Raw genomic sequence first — 19,118 nt, 5'->3', positions numbered from 1 at the left:
GTCTCTTCCTTCAAAGACCTCAGAGTACAATGAAAACAGGAGGGGCGCCTGGGTGGCACAGCCGGGTTGAGCGGCTGCCTTCGGCTCAGGTCATGGTCCCAGGGTCCTGGGATCGAGCCCTGGGTCCGGCTCCCCGCTCAGCGGGGAGCCTTCTTCTCCCTCTCCCTCTGCCTGCCACTCTGTCTACTTGTGCTTTCTCTCTATCTCTCTGTCAAATAAATAAATAAAATCTTTTAAAAAATCAAAAAAAAAAAAACCAGGAGAAATGTACGCAAGTGACAAAAATTAATTTGAGAGAAATTGTGTTTGAAAGCACAAAACTAACTGAATCTAGCACACAGCAGGTACTCAAGAAATTTTTGTTGGAATAATGAAAATGGTAGGGTCAGGTTTCTCTCCTTGAAGGAGAGCACTTGAACTGGACTGAATCTTAAAGGACAGGGGATCAACAGATCAATACTGAGCAAAGATTATTTCAGGGAGAGAAAATCATTTACAGATAAAAATGGTGGAGGAGGAAACTCTGAGTTTAATGGGTAGAAAGTCTCAGTTTTGCAAGACGAGAATGTTCTGGAGACTGACTGCCTGACAATGTAAAAACACTACTGAACTATATAGTTAAAAATAGTTTAGGGCGCCTGGGTGGCTTAGTTGGTTAAGTGACTGCCTTCGACTCAGGTCATGATCCTGGAGTCCCAGGATCGAGTCCCCATATCGAGCTGCCTGCTCAGCAGGGAGTCTGCTTCTCCCTCTGATCTCCCCTCTCTCATGCTCTCTCTCTCTCTCTCAAATAAATAAATAAAATCTTTAAAAAAAAATAGTTTAGAGGTCAGTTTTGTGTTATGTAAATTTTACAATTTTTAAAAAATTTGTAAGAAATTAAGTGTACGGCCAACTAAAGAAACTTCAAGGTAATTCAGTATGGCTAGTGCATGGGGATTTAGAGGGAAAGGGGGGGTGTCAAGTAGAAAAAAATAAATCTGAAGCTACTGTTGGAAGCCCTGTCAATGGAACTATGTAACAAGAGGTTGGTGTTCAGCTGCTCAGACTATCCGCATATCAAGGAGACGCCATCAGAGATTTGTAACCACTGAAACGAAATGATTATTTTAGCAAACTAACTGTGGAAGAAATATGTGGGATGGACGAGAGAACAGAGATACACACTGCAGGACAGAAGACCGACTAGAAGGCTCCTTACATAGTCCAGCTCTAAATTACACACTGGCTGTAAGAACGGAAGGAGGGGAAAGGGTGCAGAGAAGGTGAATCAAATGGGAACTGAGAAGACTGGAGTTTTACAATTAGTAGATCACTGATTACTTTCAGGAGAGTGAGGAAGTGGAAAACGGCGATCACAGGATGAGTATAAAGAACAGCAGAAATACATAAACTACTCCTGCTTGAGAATTTTGGTAATAAAAAGAAGAATGGGAAAAAGTAAGGGTAAGCGAAATTAAGGAGAAATGATTTGGGTTTTCTGTTTAAGGCATCTTGTGCTTTGTTCTGTTTTTAGAACCGAAAGAAATGGAATGTGAGGGGAAGAGAATTTGCCACTTCTAGGCCTGGCCCATAAAACTTTCCTACGTGATCCCTTGTGCTCATTCTTCCCCTGCCTGCCAGCTGGATGTCAACACACAGGGTGAAACCGTGAAAACCACTTACTGAAGATACCAGGGCCTCCATCAGTGGTGGAGTAGGGCCACCCGACCATGACTGGATTGACACGAGTGATAAATAAATAACCTTCTATTGTGTAGAGCCACTGAGATTAAAAAAGAAGGAAAGAAAAGGTGCAATGAGCAGGGCAGCAGCAGGGGCCAAGAAGATAAAAACTCTGGGAAAAGGACGACAAGAAAGATGCAGTCATACAGCCTTCACAGTTAGTATGGAAACAAATCAGAAGTATCTTTATAAAGACACGAATATGTACCAAAGTGAATTTAAGCAGGAAAATATTTATACAACCATTAACCTGAGAGCAGTTTCTGAAATACTATCTTCTATGATTCTTTTTCCATTTTCCGAAATTATAAAAAATGTCTTCTATATTCAAAAATCATTTTAAATGAACTGTTTGAACCACATTAAAAGGTCCTAATTTTCCCACTCAACTTATACTCAGAAATATTCCTGAATCGCTTGGCATTCTATCAAATTAAGGCTGTTGAGAAAAGCAATAGAACTCATTTAGACTCTGAGGACAAGTAAAGAAAGTACATGATGAACCTCAAATGTTTCCTTTTAAGGGCTCTTTCACTCTCCTTTCTCCACTAACACATGGCTCCTGGAGAGTATGGCAAATCTGCTTAAAAAACTATATTAATAGCATTATTCAATTTCACATTAACATAACTTCCTTTAGTGAGACATCTCCTTTTCTGTACCTGTTGGGACTCCAAGGTATGGTTGGAGTCATAGTGGTGTCTGGAAACAAAACCCCATTGTCCTTGATCCTGTCTAGCGCATAATGCATTTCACAGAGGGGTAATCGATTTAATTGAAACTGAAGTTCAACCTGAAACACAAAATAAAATTTTTTTTTTAAATGCATGAATGCAAACATCAATGCTTACAGCTTGCTAAAAATTTTTGTGGAGATAACCTTTTGGGAAGCCAAGTTTAGAGATTCTTTTAAGTGCAGTGCTATTTTAATAAGAATTATTATGGCTAATATTTGCTTTGTTTACTTACTGTCAGGCATTGTAATATGCACTTTACATAAATTACCTCATTTACTAGTACCAATGATATATGTATCATTATTAACCTCATTTGACATCTAAAGAAAATGAAGTACTTGTGAATCACTTAATATCTAAATCAAGGTTATCTGGTTCCACCATATTCCTATGAATAATATACTTGATAAAATCAACAGAACATCTGTGAAATATCATCTCTTGAGTGATAAAAACCAGGCCTAGGACACTGTTATCAATTTACTATGAATAAATAATAATCACCAAATTTTATGTCTAAAAGGAAAAATAAATAAAATTTTAAAGAAGACTGGCTTTCCAGTTAAATATGGCAGAGTGAACACACAGTTCACCTAAGAAACCATAAAGAGAGGAGAACACAAGCAGATACAACCGGAGATAAGAACTGTCTCTGGATGTGGCTTAGTTTCCTTTAATCTGTTCTTCTATTGCTGATTTAAAATTCTAATCAGAAAGTTTGGCCTCATATAAGACTGGAACATTGTAGATGTTACTTAATTATCGAATTGGGTTTCTCTGAGAGTTACCAGGGGTCTAATTCTCCACCCACCTCTATAACACTTCAAAATCAACGGCACTTCTGATTAGAGCAGAAGCTAGAAAACCAAACCAGAACTGTATCAGCTGACAAAGATATATAGACAACCATAATTGAGTTGCCTCACTTCAAAACACACCTGTGTGTCATAATCAGGCCGAAGATTAAGTTCTTCACAGCATTCCCTGGATATCCTTAAAAATATATATTCTTTTGTTTTTTCTTCAATAGTAGCTTCATAAACCTTCTCTTTGGTTCCCTGGGTCTGTACTAACTTCTCTTTAGGGACTGGTAATAAATAAACAGCATTGACTTTGGTCATCACCAGCCGTCCAGCCAAAGTATCTTCAGAAAGCGTTTCAGTAAGCTTAAAGCGACCAAAAAGTTGTCCATTCTGAGCATACTTTGCACCTCCAGAAACTCCAGTGAGCATGAAACTTGCCAGAATCTGCAACTGCACTTTAAGGTTGAACCTAAATCAAAAGTAGAAAATGAGTCTGAATGTTTTACATCAAAAACAAAAAACTAGAAGGGCAAAACAAAATAAATCTAATTTAAACATACAGAAAATTAAAACTTCATCAATTCCACTCCATCGAGCTACAAACCATATATTACCTTTCTGCCATTAATCCAAGCTGGAAAAAACAAAACTTTTTTTAAGTCAATAAACTCTCACCCAAGTTACATAAAGGCATATAGTTAGTTGAGTTGAAGAAAACAAACATTTTTAAAACCTGAACATTTAAGGGGCGCCTGGGTGACTCAGTCTGTTAAAGCAGCTGCCTTCGGCCTGGGTCATGATCCCAGGGTCCTAGGGTCGAGCCCTGAGTGGGGCTCCCTGCTCAGTGAGGAGTCTGCTTCTCCCTCCCCCTCTCCCCCCAGCTTGTGCTCTCTCCCTCGCTCTCTCTCTCAAATAAATAAAAATCTTTAAATAATAATAATAAAAAATAAAACCTGAACATTTAAAATAAAGCTAAGTATGATATTTTAATAAAATGAAATATTATTACAGGTTAATTAATACAGAAGTCTGCTTGAACACACCCTGGGACCATTAAAACTTTACAATCCCCTAAAGCCAGAAGGAAATGCAGTGTTGAAACTACAACGGACCTTCATTAAACTGAGGCTTTCCAAGTACATCTTACCAAAAGATTCAAACTGTGAAATTTTTCCTTCAATGCTGTTAACGAATAACATCCAGAATAAACTTTTGTTCATGACTACACTGAGACAGATCCCATTCAGGAATTACGGAAAGAGAAGTTAAGCGCTAGCTTGTCAGTCAATGGCTGGTGCACTCACTTGCACTCACGCCTGTGTGTGCCCATGAGTGTGAGAGAGAATGTGTGTGTCGAACAAGTAAGGAGAATCAAGATCCACACGGGCAAGAAATAGGACGTGGAAGAAAGATTTAAACTAACGAACAGCCCTCTCCTTTGCCATTCTGAAACAGTGCTGTGAGAGAGAAGACAAAGCAGTAAAAGAGGAAAGGGAACATTTTCTACTTTTTCTTCATAAGATTTAAAATTATGTGAATGAAAACAATTAAGTTCTTTTAAAATCTAAATATCCATTTGTGGAAAAGGCTACTTTTTAACGGGACTACTGAACTGTTTTCTTTTCAAATCTTCTTTTTGTATATATGATGCTAAGAATATCTTATAAATTCTTAAGGAAAAAAGAAAACAAAACTTTTTTTAAATACTGTAAAATTCCTTAATGGAAACATCTGTTTACAATATTAGGAAAACAAATCTAATTAAAACACCGTATTAAGGGGTGCTAGGTAGCTCAGTTGGTTAAGCGTCTGCCTTCGGTTCAGGCCATGATCTCAGGGTCCTGGGATAGAGTCCTGCATCAGGCTCCCTGCTCAGCAGGGAGTCTGCTTCTCCATCTCCCTGTGCCTCTCCCCCCACCCTCATTCTCTCTCCCTCTCTCTCTCAAATGAATGAATAAAATCTTAAAAAAAAAAAAATTAAAATGTTCAATGTGGGCGCCTGGGTGGCTCAGTCGTTAAGCGTCTGCCTTCAGCTCAGGCCCTGATCCCAGGGTCCTGGGATCGAGCCCCACATCGGGCTTCCTGCTCGGCGGGAAGCCTGCTTCTCCCTCTCCCACTCCCCCTGCTTGTGTTCCCTCGCTCGCTGTCTCTCTGTCAAATAAATAAAATCTTTAAAAAATAAAAAAATAAAATGTTGAATGTCCATTTATATACTTTAAAGTTAGAAAAGTAAAAAATAGGGGCGCCTGGGTGGCTCAGTCGTTAAGCGTCTGCCTTCGGCTCAGGTCATGATCCCAGGGTCCTGGGATCGAGCCCCGCATCGGGCTCCTTGCTCCGCGGGAAGCCTGCTTCTCCCTCTCCCACTCCCCCCGCTTGTGTTCCTGCTCTCACTGTGTCTCTCTCCGTCAAATAAATAAACAAATAAAATCTTTAAAAAAATAAAAAAAGAAAAGTAAAAATAAAAAAATAAAGTTAGAGAAGTATAAGGATAGAGAAATATTGTTACAGAAATCTTTAAGGAATATAACATATCTGAATAGCTACTTACGCATGTAATAAATAATAACAGTTTACAAGTTCCATTAGGAACCTTGTAACCTAAAAATAGAACACTTAAACTCCAAAAACATGTATAAATACATACTAAAGTTAATATTTAATGATCTGGCTCAAATGAGGATTAAATGAATTCCAGCAGTATTTGCCATGTGTGTGGAATTATTAAAAATCACGTTATATTTTTCTCATTCTCTGTGCATATTTCACTAGATCCAAAATAGAAAAGTAGGATGATAATTTAAAGAAATACAGTTTGGGGGCGCCTGGGTGGCTCAGTCATTAAGCGTCTGCCTTCGGCTCCAGTCATGGTCCCAGGGTCCTGGGATCGAGCCCCACATCAGGCTCCCTGCTCCACGGGAAGCCTGCTTCTCCCTCTCCCACTCCCCCTGCTTGTGTTCCGTCTCTCGCTGTGTCTCTCTCTGTCAAATAAATAAATAATATCTTAAAAAAAAAGAAGAAATACAGTTTATATGTTATCTAGTTACATTTGACTCTTTAAAGACTGGAACATGCACTAAGATTCACATAAAAATCAGTCTTAAAATGAAAATAAAAGTATACTACACTGCCCAGTTTACATATAATCTATGTTCACCTGCTTTTTCTTTTTTGTAATAAAATATATGCTTTAAAAAAGAACAGGAGCGGGGCGCCTGGGTGGCTCAGTCGTTAAGCGTCTGCCTTCGGCTCAGGTCACGATCCCAGGGTCCTGGGATCGAGCCCCGCATCGGGCTCCCTGCTCAGCGGGAAGCCTGCTTCTCCCCCTCCCACTCCCCCTGCTTGTGTTGCCTCTCTCGCTGTGTCTCTGTCAAATAAATAAAATCTTTAAAAAAAAAAAAAAAGAACAGGAGCCCATGGCATAGTCATGCTTTTTCAAATACAGTTAAATTTTTACTTTACTCCACATACATGAGATTTAGGGTCATTAAAAGTTTTCTGACAGGGGTGCCTGGGTGGCTCAGTGGGTTAAGCGACTGCCTTCGGCTCAGGTCATGATCCTGGAGTCCCTGGATCGAGTCCCACATCGGGCTCCCTGCTCAGCAGGGAGCCTGCTTCTGCCTCTGACCCTCCCCCCTCTCATGTGCTCTCTCTCTCATTCTCTCTGTCTCAAATAAATAAATAAAATTTAAAAAAAAAAAAAGTTTTCTGACAGAAAAGAAATTTCTTACAGTGCATTCTTCATTCAGAAATGGTCTCTGGGGGCCCCTGGGGGGCTCAGTTGGTTAAGGGTCTGCCTCCAACTTAGTGAGTCATGATCCCAGAGTCCTGGGATCAAGCCCCACATCCGGCTCTCTGCTCAGTAGGGAGTCTGCTTGAGATTCTTTCCCACTGCCCATCCCCCAACCTGCGCACACATACGTGCTCTCTTACACTCTCTCTCTAAAGTAAATAAAATCTTGGGGCGCCTGGGTGGCTCAGTCATTAAGCGTCTGCCTTCAGCTCAGGTCATGATCCCAGAGTCCTGGGATCGAGCCCCGCATCGGGCTCCCTGCTTCTCCCTCTCCCACTCCCCCTGCTTGTGTTCCCTCTCTCGCTGTGTCTCTCTCTATCAAATAAATAAATAAAATCTTTAAAAAAATAAAAATAAAAAATAAAGTAAATAAAATCTTAAAAAAAAAATTCAGGGGTGCCTGGGTGGCTCAGTTGTTAAGGGTCTGCCTTTGGCTCAAGTCATGATCCCAGAGTCCTGGGATCGAGCCCCGCATCGGGCTCCCTACTCGGCAGGAAGCCTGCTTCTCCCTCTCCCACTCCCACTGCTTGTGTTCCCTCTCTCGCTTTGTTGCTCTGTCAGATAAATAAATAAAATCTTAAAAAAAAGAAAAAATTCAGCTTAAACACCATCTTATTCCCAAAAGCCGACTTGATTCCCTCCTTGACTATCCTCCTTCTCCCCACTAATGTGGGGTAGATGCTCTCCCGTGGGGCCCTTGTGCATTCCTCCATTGCAGTGTTAATTACACTGTATTATAACCCTATATATATAGGTCTGTCTCCCTTACTGGATAACAAACATTTTTCTAAGTTTTTATTTTAATTCCAGTTAGTTAACATACAGTGTTATATTCGTTTCATGGATTACAAACTTTTGAGGAAGAAAGAAATATAGTGTTTGCCTTAGAATCAGCAGTGGCTACTCTTGAACCTAACACCTTGAACACTCAATAAATTTTGTGCATTGAATTAATTTTACATTTTCATGGTAATCTGATTTTTTCCAGGCAACATATTTCCATTTCAACTACTTTATACTATTCCCTAACAAATTCTAGAAATTGTATAATATTTTCTCAACTAAGGTAATATATTAAAATTTTACTATTACATCTATTTTAGAATCTGCTATCCCAAAAAACACCTGATCATAATTTAGAAAGCATGAAAAATTCACCTCAGTCTTCAAGCATTAAGAGAATCCTCTTATGACATTTAGTTGTACCTTATAACAAAACTTTTGAGGTAGAGGCACTAGAAAATAAAAGTACTAAGAAATACGGCTTTCCCCCAGAAGATACATCACATGTTCAAGATACAGACATAATAGACTTTCTGGTATAAGTTACAGCTAGTAAATTTTAATTTTCTAAAAGATTAACAGCCCAAAACTAAATTACATTAGTAAGATTTCTTAAGTATTTAAAACAACATATATATTTTTAAGATTTAATAACTCAGAGATACCTAGGATAAAAAATTTATCCTACAATTAACAAAGATATCTCCTAATAAAAAGAAAAACCATCTTTCTATTATTGCTTGCCACATTCGGAAATCAGCCTTAAAGCTTACATAATTCCTAACCTTTTGGGAAACAGCAGAATAGCAGCCAAGCAAATTCTGACCAATTTAATATCATACTTAGCTGAAAGAAATATGGCTCTATCAATCTTAGCAATAGTTATATCTCTTGAGTGTAACTTTAAAAGAATTTCAAAGCTATACAGAGAATTTCACTTCCTACAATTTCCGACTAAATGAATGATAACAGAAATCAACCAAGGTGGGCACCTGGGTGGCTCAGTCGTCAAGCGTCTGCCTTCGGCTCAGGTCATGATCCCAGGGTCCTGGGATCGAGTCCCACATCGGGCTCCCTGCTCTGCAGGAAGCCTGCTTCTCCCTCTCCCACTCCCCCTGCTTGTGTTCCTGCTCTCCTATCTCTCTCTCTGTCAAATAAATAAATAAATAAAATCTTTAAAAAAAAAAAAAGAAATCAACCAAGGTAATAAGCCAATACCTGGGTTTACTGAGGCAGAGGAACCGAACTGAGGCATACCCAACAGAGGCCTCGCCTCACGCATCTTAATGATGAAATGTGCATCCACACGCCAGGCCTGGCATGTCAGCTGTCAGCACTGAGAAGCCACGACGACCTGAGTACTGAGTACACCTGCCACTACACAGTTCAATGGACACAAGAGCTTCAGCCAAAGTCAATTTCTTTTGAAAATGTGCATGTAAGAATCAAATAGATTTCACTTCAAAGCAGAATCATAATTGAATGCATATCAACATGTAGCTGAAGACAAGAGAAATACTTCTTTTTTTTTAAATCCTGAAAGAACTCAGAAGCATTTTCTTTTTTTTTTTTTTAAGATTTTATTTATTTATTTGAGAGAGAGAGAATGAGAGAGAGCGAGTACATGAGAGGGGGGAGGGTCAGAGGGAGAAGCAGACTCCCTGCCGAGCAGGGAGCCCGATGCGGGACTCGATCCAGGGACTCCAGGATCATGACCTGAGCCGAAGGCTGTCGCTTAACCAACTGAGCCACCCAGGCGCCCCAGAAGCATTTTCTAAAAGTTAAATGAAATGCAGTATTATCCTTACCACCCCCACACATCTCACACTAAAATTTAACATAAAAAGAAATCTTAATTTCTGGACCGCTTTGAAAAATCATCCCTTTTCTTTAAAGTAAAAAAATAAAAAGATAAACTTGATTACTACATCCAAACTCAAGCCAAAATATATTTTGTCTAATCTTGAGAGGCTTCATTCAATCCCATTTTAACGGAAGGAATGCTAAAAGGTGACCATATAAAAATATAATCCAAACCTTACAATTAAGATGTAAGAACCTTGATATTACTTTAATGATTAGCAATAATCTCCTTCAATTGTCAAAGTTCTGGGGCGCCTGGGTGGCTCAGTCAGTTAAGCGTCTGCCTTTGGCTCAGGTCATGATCCCAGGGTCCTGGGATCAAGCCCCAAGTTGGGCTCTCTGCTCAGCGGGGAGCCTGTTTTCCCTCTCCCTCTGCCCCTCTATCCCCACCCCAGCTCATGCTCGCGCTCTCTCTGTCAAATAAATAAATAAAATCTTTTAAAAAAAAAAATTGTCAAAGTTCACAAATGACTGATACATTCTCTTGATCTTAGGAAATATTCTATTAATCATGGGTAAGTCTGACTACGTCTCAAAGAGGCACATTCCAGTGCATACAGAATACATTATCACTGTCAATACACATCCAGGTCATTTAGAGGGACAACTCTGTTTACCCAACCATTGTCTTCTGGCTTTAAATTGAGTCTCAATCCACAGCAAAACATTCTTCACCATTCTAATGGTGACTTGGGTTTGCTTTGATGACTGACTGGTGTTGATCCAATCAGTCACACTAGAGCATGTCACACTAGAGCATGGCCCAAGGACCAACTCCAACCTTCAGCCTGTTTTGTATAGCCCTTAACTAAGAATGGTTTTTACAAAAACAAAAAATAAAACAAGATAAAACAAAAAAGCTATGCAACAAAGACTGTATCAAGCCCACAAAGCCTTTAATATTTACTTGCTGGACCTTTACAGAAAGTTTGTGGATACCTACACTACAGCATAGTTTAGTAGCTGCATACAGAGCCCCCTCAAATCCAGTTTTTAAATATATCTTTCACGGTATTTGTGCTTAAAGAACTAACAGTCAAATGTTGAATTAAATTCAAGGCAACATTAAAATATAGACAACTATTAATTTAAAGGGGAAAGGAGGAAAAAACAGAAAATACAATTTTTTTAAGTAGTATATAAAACTTTGTCAAAAATTTTTCAAAATCCTTCAGTTCATGTCTGTTATTTGTCCCTTGTCCATCTGCTAACAGACACCCTCTGAGAACTCCATCTAATAACTAGGAGGATTTGTTTCTTGGTATGTGCACAAACTCTATCCTATACTTCCCAAAATTTTACAAAAGCCTGTCAAATTCAGAAGTGTAATTTACCACCCTTTACATCCCGGGGGTTACCTTTGGGTGAGAGAATCACTGAAAATTTTCAGAATTCTCTGACACAGTAACTATCTACTTGCCACATTAGACATGTAACAATAAATTCTCATTTCTGTCTTTAAGATCCTTCAAACTCTTGTGTACTTGGCATAAATAACATATAAAAAGTGATCCTACAGTCTTATATTCCATTTGTAAATATCCCTCTTTGAGTCATTAACTATTTTAAAGATTTAAAAAAAGAGAAAGCTCAGATATTCCTACTATACACTGTCTTACTACAATCTTTCTTCTATCTCTAAGGGCAATTTTACACCTGGGTCATCAAGTGCTACAACTGATAATATTCTAACTTCCTTTCTATTTCTTTGTTTGCTTTTTCTTATTACAATAGTAATATGTAGTCATTTTACAACATTTCAAAAATAGAGAAAACCACATTGGGACATAAAAATCAGGGATGCCTGGATGGTTCAGTCAGTTAAGCGTCTGCCTTCAGGTCAGATCTTGATCCCAGGGTCCTGGGATCAGGTCCCGCATTGGGCTCCCTACTCAGCAGGGAGCCTGCTTCTCCCTCTCCTTCTGCCCCTCTACCCACCCCTTGTGCTGGCGCGCGCACCCACACGCACTCTCTCTGACAAATAAATAAAATCTTTAATAAACAAAAAAAACATAAAAATTAGTCATAATTTCACCAACCAGAACACATAATGCTTTAACTCTTCCCAATATTTTATATGCAAATATATCCATGTATATGCATGTACATACACACATACAAAATTAGAATTGTAGTGGATGCTTTCATAACTAGCATATTCTCCCCTTTATATTGTACCATCAGCATCTTCACTGTTTTGAAAATTCTTCAAGAACATAATTTCAATACAGAAGTTCCCCCTTATCTGCATAGGATATGATCCAAGGACCCCCAGCGACTGCACCATGGATAGTGCCAAATCCTACTTATACTATGTTTTTTCCTAACTATACATACCGATGATAAAGTTTTATACATTAGGTGTAAGAGATTAACAACAATAATAAAATAATTATAACAATATACTGTAAAAAAAAAAAGCTATGTGAATGTGGGGTGTCTCTCAAAATATCTTACTGTACTCACACTTTTTCTTGTGATGATGTGAGATGATAAAATGCGTGGGTGATGAGATGAAGTGAGGTCAACGACGTAAGCATAGTGACGGAGCATCAAACCATCACTGACCTTCTGATGATAGATCTCAAGAAGGATCTTTTGCTTCTGGACCACAGTTGATGGCAGGTAATTGAAACCACGGAAAGTGAAACCACGGATAAGGGGGAACAACTGTAGTTCTAGAACACTGGATTATATGGCTAGATCATAATTTACTTAAGTTCTCCTTCACTACTCTTTGAAAGACATTTGTTTACAGGCATCGTTAACTTCACCTCTGATTCTTTCTTCAGGAAGATTCCTCGTAAGTAGAATTACTACACCAAAAGGTTCAAACCTTCTAAAGACCTGTAATACAAACTGCCAAATAACTCTCCTCCAGAAATATACCAACTTAGTCTGCCACCCATGTTCATTTCATGTTGCAGGTATTTTCAAGCCCCTCTTAAATGGGCTTTTTTTTTAAGATTTTTTTATTTATTTGAGAGAGCGAGCAGGGGGAGGGGCAGAGAGAGAGAGAGAGAACTCAAGCAGTCTCCACTCAGCACAGAGCCCGATGCAGGGCTCTACCCAACGACCCTGAGACCACGACCCACGCCAAAACCAAGAGTCAATGCTCAACCGACTGAGCCACCTAGGTGCCCCTTATATGGGCTTTAAGAAGCCCTTGCAAGGTGCTCTTAGAGTGAACTTTCATCCACTTAGTTTCTTGATCAGTATCTGACCTCTGCAATATTGTAGGGTTTTCTTTTATCTATTCAAATTTCCTTTTTTTTTTTTTTTTTTCTTAAGAGAGGGAGAGAGCCCAAGAGCAAGTGGGAGGGGGCAGAGGGAGAGAAAAAGAGAGACTCTCCAGCAGACTCCATGCCCAGCACACAGCCCAACACGGGGCTCAATCTCACAACCTTTGAGATCACGACCTGAGCTGAAATCAAGAGTCCAATGCTTAACCCACTAAGCCACCCAGACACCTCAAATTTCCATTTTTTAAAAATTATTTTTAACGTAATAATCCATAAGCTTATTGATCTTTAGTTATAAGTTCTGAGGTAATGTATATGGAAGGATTTTTAAACCGGAACAAACAGTATTTGTTACATTTAAACAAATACGAGTTAATACATAATTTCTTCTGAATTTCTATTATGGTACTCCAAAATAGTCTCTTAAGATTCTGGTAAGCTTTTAAACTCTATTTCATCCCAATATTTATGATTTTTTATCAATGTTTTCTTTACTAAGAAAAGGAACCTATGACCATGTAAATAACATATATGCATATTAATATGTGAATATACATTATATAAGCCACTGTCCTTGTTATTTTTTTTTAATCAAGGTTTATTGAGCAATAGCAAAATGAAAGTACAAAGCTCCCAAGGAGGGAGGGGAGCCGAGAGGGTTCCTTGTCCTTGTTATTTAGTGACTATTTCATTAGAACTGTATATGGACACAGTTAATGAAAGTCTTCTAAGAGACCATCAATGGCCATAACTTGAAGTCTTAAAAGAGTAATGAAAAATATATTCTATCTAACTTTGTAAATCTTGCAAGCATTTAATTTGAAATTAGATATGTTCCAAAAGCTACATCATATTTAATCTATAAATAAAGTAACACAAAGTATGTTTAAGTTTTTACTTTTCTTTTTCTGAATATATCCCTTAATGAGTGTTCAGTATCTACTAATATTAATGATAAGGTATCAATAAAGATACCTTAGGAAAAAATAGGTTGTTTAGGCTATATCTAAAGGGAAAACTACTTATAAAAAATGTATTTATGTCTCATAACTATGGTTCGGTATTTTTTTTTTTTTGAAGATTTTATTTATTTATTTGACAAAGATAGACAACACAAATAGGCAGAGCGGCAGGCAGAATGAGAGGGAGAAGCAGGCTCCCCGCTGAGGAAGGAGCCCAACGCGGGGCTCGATCCCAGGACCCTGGGATCATGACCTGAGCCGAAGGCAGCCGCTTAACCGACTGAGCCACCCAGGTGCCCCTATGGTTCAGTATTTAAGGCTTGTTCCCATTTTATCTAAAAAGTGGAATGCTACTACCAAATATAACAACAATTTCATTAATATCTTCCTTCACTCAAACTTGCATTTTTTTTAATCTTTGTTTTATTTATTTATGAGAGAGAGAGCACACGTGCAAGAGAGGTGGGGGGCAGAGGGAGAGCATCTCAAGCAGCCTCCACAGTGAATGTGGAGCCCAAAGCAGAGCTTGATCTTACAGCCCCGAGACCATGACCAGAGCCAAAATCAAGAGACAGACGCTTAACCAACTGAGCCACCCCAGTGCCCCAAATTTTCATTTCTAAGATTATTTTTCCTATAATGACTCAAATAAGCTTTTGTGATTGTTTTGTTTTGTTTTTAAGATTTATGTATTCATTTGAGAGAGAGAGTGCGAGTGAGCAAGAGAACACAAGCCATAGAGAGGGAGAAGCAGGCTCCCCGCTGAGCAGAGAGCCTGATGTGGGGCTTGATCCCAGGACCCCGGGATCATGACCTGAGCCGAAGGCAGACACTTAACTGACTGAATCAACCAGGAGCCCTCAAATAAGCTTTTGTATTTACTCTTGGTCTTTACCTGTGGCATATGGATAAAATGTAAAGTATGTTAAAGCATATATAAGTGACCAGAAAGGTTTTGTGTTTTTTTTAAGATTTGTATTTATTTATTTGACAGAGAAAGACACAGCAAGAGAGGGAACACAAGCATTAGGAGTGGGAGAGGGAGAAGCAGGCTTCCCACCAAGCAGGGAGCCCAATGTGGGACTCGATCCCAGGACTCTGGGATCATGACCCGAGCTGAAGGCAGACACTCAACGACTGAACCACACAGGTGCCCCTAGAAAGGTATTTTATTATTATCGAATAGTTTTCCTGAAGATTTAATTCATTTCATTCTTTTTTTTTTTTTTAAATATTTTATTTGTTTGATAGAGAGCGTGAGAGAGTGAGCACACAAGCATGGGGAGGGGCAGAGAGAGAGAAGGAAAAGCAAGACTCCCAGTTGAGCAAGGAGCCCAATGCAGGACTTGATCCCAAGACCTTGGGATTATTACCTGAGCCAAAGGCAGACGCCCAACCGACTGAGCCACCCAGGCATCCCAAATCATTTCGTTCTTAAAATTACGTTCCAAAATATGTGGTCTCTTTCAGTTTTTGTGCATTTATTCAACAAATATTCATTGAGCACTCACTCTGACTACCATTGAGAGAAACCTCCTGTACAACGGGGACCACATATTTACACACCTAGCACGTGGCAGTCTTGTGGAAATGAACTATATACTATGCACTAGGGAGGCCGAGACGAACAGGACACAGCACTGAACAACAGCTATTGAGTAACAACCTTTACTACCTATCTTCACCTAGGCACACCTCCATTTTAAAAATAAAAAATAACCATCGAAAGGGGAGTTTTTAAACAAAGTGTTTCTAAAATAACTTACTTGCTAACTTCTTTATACTGGGCTATCTCCTCAATATAAAGAAGGTCATGCAGCCGTGACTGATAGTTGGTCTTGGTCAATGATTTGTCTAAAACGGACTGGGTAAACAGCTGGTCAGCAGAGAGAGGAATTTGGTATCTGATAAGAAGGCTCTTCTCCAAATCAGTAGTTTCATTAGGTTCAAAATCTATAATAGTCTTAGAGGAAGAATCCCAACGCTTAGCTGTGGTTACTAGCTGTTGTTTTGCATGCATCAGGTATTCAAGATCTAAATGGAAACAAAAAACACATTTATAAAGGAACACAACATTAAAATTCTCAAATAATACATTACACACTTTGGTAGGAGCATTTTATATGCTAGAGCTAATAATTCTTAAAAATAAAACAATACAAAAACCCATTTGACAGAGAATCTTCCCCATATCAGAAATCTTTTGTCTAGCTTAACAAAATAACGTAAATAGGAGCCCATGTAAAAAACACCTTTTTCATCAGGATAGAACATAACAAAAATAGTTATTTACATACTGAAAATACAGATTAACATTTAAAAGTTAACTCGCAGTCAAAAGAAATCTGAACTGTAGGATAAATTCCTCATAAGATAAAATCTATCAGGTGATAATCACTTTTCTCCTCCTACTACCAGTACCTGCCCGTTATAGAAAGAGATCAGAAAACTGTGTCTTCTCTTCTGTAGTAAAGCACAGAAAGCAGCAAAACTCTCTGAAAGTCAACTTACGACAAACAAAAATCTTTTAGAAAATACTCATGTAAAAATACTGCTAATTCCTCATTAAAATGTGATACGATGTACCATTCAAATGCCATTTCAGAAAAATCCAGTTTAGCCTCAGTTAAATTATACTGTAAGTAGGGCACAATGTCAAAATGAATGACTGTTCAAGTTCTGACATCTCTGGAAAAAAAAATGTAGCATAGTATCAGCACAGGGTGAAATATATCGTAACATAATTTCTGAGCACTGGGTAGGCTCACTCTATCTGCAGTGCACATTACTTTTCTCTTGGGTGGAGCATACATATACCTATAAATATGAAGCTTAACCAAAAGGGGGGGAAAAAAGTTGCTTGACTGACTCATTAGGCTGAGATCCAGTTTTAATACAACATAACTGAAAAGACGGTTACACAAGTCAGGTTAAATTTTGGGAAGATATAATAAGAAGTTTAAATGGAGATCAGCTATTCTTCAAAATACAAAAATAAGTTACCCTGTACTACCTTTGCAATGAGAGAATAATGCATAATTGCCAAGTACTGCTTAGTGAGAGATTTTCCTACATTTAAATGTTATATAAATTACAAACATATAACAGTCACCCAAAAGACATTTCTCAACACTAGGAAACAGTTTACCCTAATATCTTATTAAAGATTCAAATGTAAAGGACCTAATTTCTTGCCTTTGCTCCTTGAACAGGTATTTCTACATGCCAGTTTTATTATTTCTCAAAGGGTAAAATAAATACAACTATACTCATCAAGCTATAAAGATGGCCTGCATTCTTACAATACTCTGGATGAGACGAGGATGGTCTGTTTTTGCAATAGCTTCAAAAGTAGAAGTTTCATAAAGTAAACTAACCACATTTTCTCCCTAAATCATCCTAAGATTGGGCCCTGCCCTTTCATTCATTAAATCATAGCTACAAAAAATATTTAAATTACACAAATGCCAACATTCCTAAAAGAGATTATACCATCACTAAAAATCAAATGATAATCATTATCAAAATAACAAGGATGTACATAAAAATGTATTTTCTTTAATTCAAAAGTCAAGAGAAACAGTAATAGTACAGTGACAAACCAAATAACCAGCTCTTTCAAAATAAAAACTAAACTCTACATACTATCAAAGAATCACTATAATATGTCTTAAAGGATGTCTATTATTTGGAGATAGGGCAATTATATTTCATAATTTTATTTTAAATAAGATATTGAATCAGACTATGCCTAGGTCAATATTATGTTCACATTCTTTAAAAAGTCACTAATTATTTCTAACTGATGTTTAAGTAACTGGGATAATAAGAAACCTAAAAGAGGGGCGCCTGGGTGGCTCAGACATTAAGCGTCTGCCTTCGGCTCAGGTCATGATCCCGGGGTCCTGGGATCGAGCCCCGCATTGGGCTCCCTACTCGGCAGGAAGCCTGCTTCTCCCTCTCCCACTCCCCCTGCTTGTGTTCCCTCTCTCACTGTGTCTCTCTCTGTCAAATTAAAAAAAAAAGAAAGAAAGAAAGAAAGAAACCTAAAACAATAGAGCTTTCCTTTTAAAAAGATTTTTTTATCACCTATTTAATATGCAAAGCAAATTATACAGTCATTCTACTCTAGACTACAAGTCCTCAGGCTTTCTGGGAAAAGTGGCATGAGAAACATTATTTGTTTTTCTCATCTTATCTAGACAGTACCATGATTCCCACCCTGATTTTATGAAATTATTAAAATTAGTGTCTTCAGCAGACAAACAACAATTTCAAAACAATTCCCAAACAATGTTAAATTTTATTTTGTTAAATGACTACAAACATACTACAGGAGAGGGGAGAGTTCGGGGAACAGAAAAAAGAATCTTAAAAAACATCCATGTGGGGGCGCCTGGGTGGCTCAGTCGTTAAGCGTCTGCCTTCGGCTCAGGTCATGATCCCAGGGTCCTGGGATCGAGCCCCACATCGGGCTCCCTGCTCCGTGGGAAGCCTGCTTCTCCCTCTCCCACTCCCCCTGCTTGTGTTCCCTCTCTCACTGTGTCTCTCTCTGTCAAATAAATAATAAATTAAAAAAAAAATCTTCAAAAAAAAAACATCCATGTGTGCCAACATCAGAAAGTCTGCAAATTACTAATCTCAGTCATTAATTTAGACATCAAAAATGAATTGTGGCCAGTGACTACTAAGGACATATTTTGCCAAAGCTGCTTCTCTTTCCCTACTTCATCTGAACTTGAGACAAGCTTCTGCCTCCAATCCTCTCACTTATAAGAAGCAGCTTATTAAGCCTATTCAAACATCCACCTAACTTCCAGTCCTTCAGGGTTGTTAGGTCTTAAGAGTCCCTGTTCAAAGATTTTTTTTCTTAAAGATTTATTTATTTATTTTAGAGAGAGAGGGAAAGGGAAAGGAAAAGAGAGAGAGTAGGGGAAGGGGGTGAGGGAGAGAGAGAATCTTAAGCAGACTCCCCGCTGAGCACAGAGCCTGATGCAGGGCTCGATCTCACAACCTTGAGATCATGATCTGAGCCAAAATCAAGAGCTGGACGCTTAACTGACTGAGCCACCCAGGCGCCCCTTAAGAGCCCCTTTTCAAATAGAGGAGGGAGAAGACATTCCCCATGGGGAACATGACTATCACCGGGCCTCATTCCAGCTGCACCTGCAGCACATGGTAGCAACTGCTAACGTCTAAACCACACATGTGTG

General features: G+C 38.7%; 1 protein-coding gene across 1 annotated transcript in view; it reads right to left on the bottom strand.

Annotated features, from left to right (window-relative positions):
* HELZ (helicase with zinc finger) overlaps window positions 1–19,118 on the bottom strand; it is a 160,032-nt gene that overhangs the window by 82,166 nt on the left and 58,748 nt on the right. Inside the window, exons 12-14 of the mRNA XM_021678518.2 lie at window positions 15,672–15,939; window positions 3,401–3,734; window positions 2,388–2,518 (exon numbers count right to left, since the gene is read on the bottom strand). Coding sequence (XP_021534193.1) covers window positions 2,388–2,518; window positions 3,401–3,734; window positions 15,672–15,939 — 733 coding nt within the window. The remainder of the gene's footprint in view (window positions 1–2,387; window positions 2,519–3,400; window positions 3,735–15,671; window positions 15,940–19,118) is intronic.

Source organism: Neomonachus schauinslandi, chromosome 15, assembly GCF_002201575.2.
Source record: "Neomonachus schauinslandi chromosome 15, ASM220157v2, whole genome shotgun sequence".
Taxonomy (NCBI): Eukaryota; Metazoa; Chordata; class Mammalia; order Carnivora; family Phocidae; genus Neomonachus; species Neomonachus schauinslandi.
This window is presented reverse-complemented; position numbering and strand designations above follow the sequence as displayed.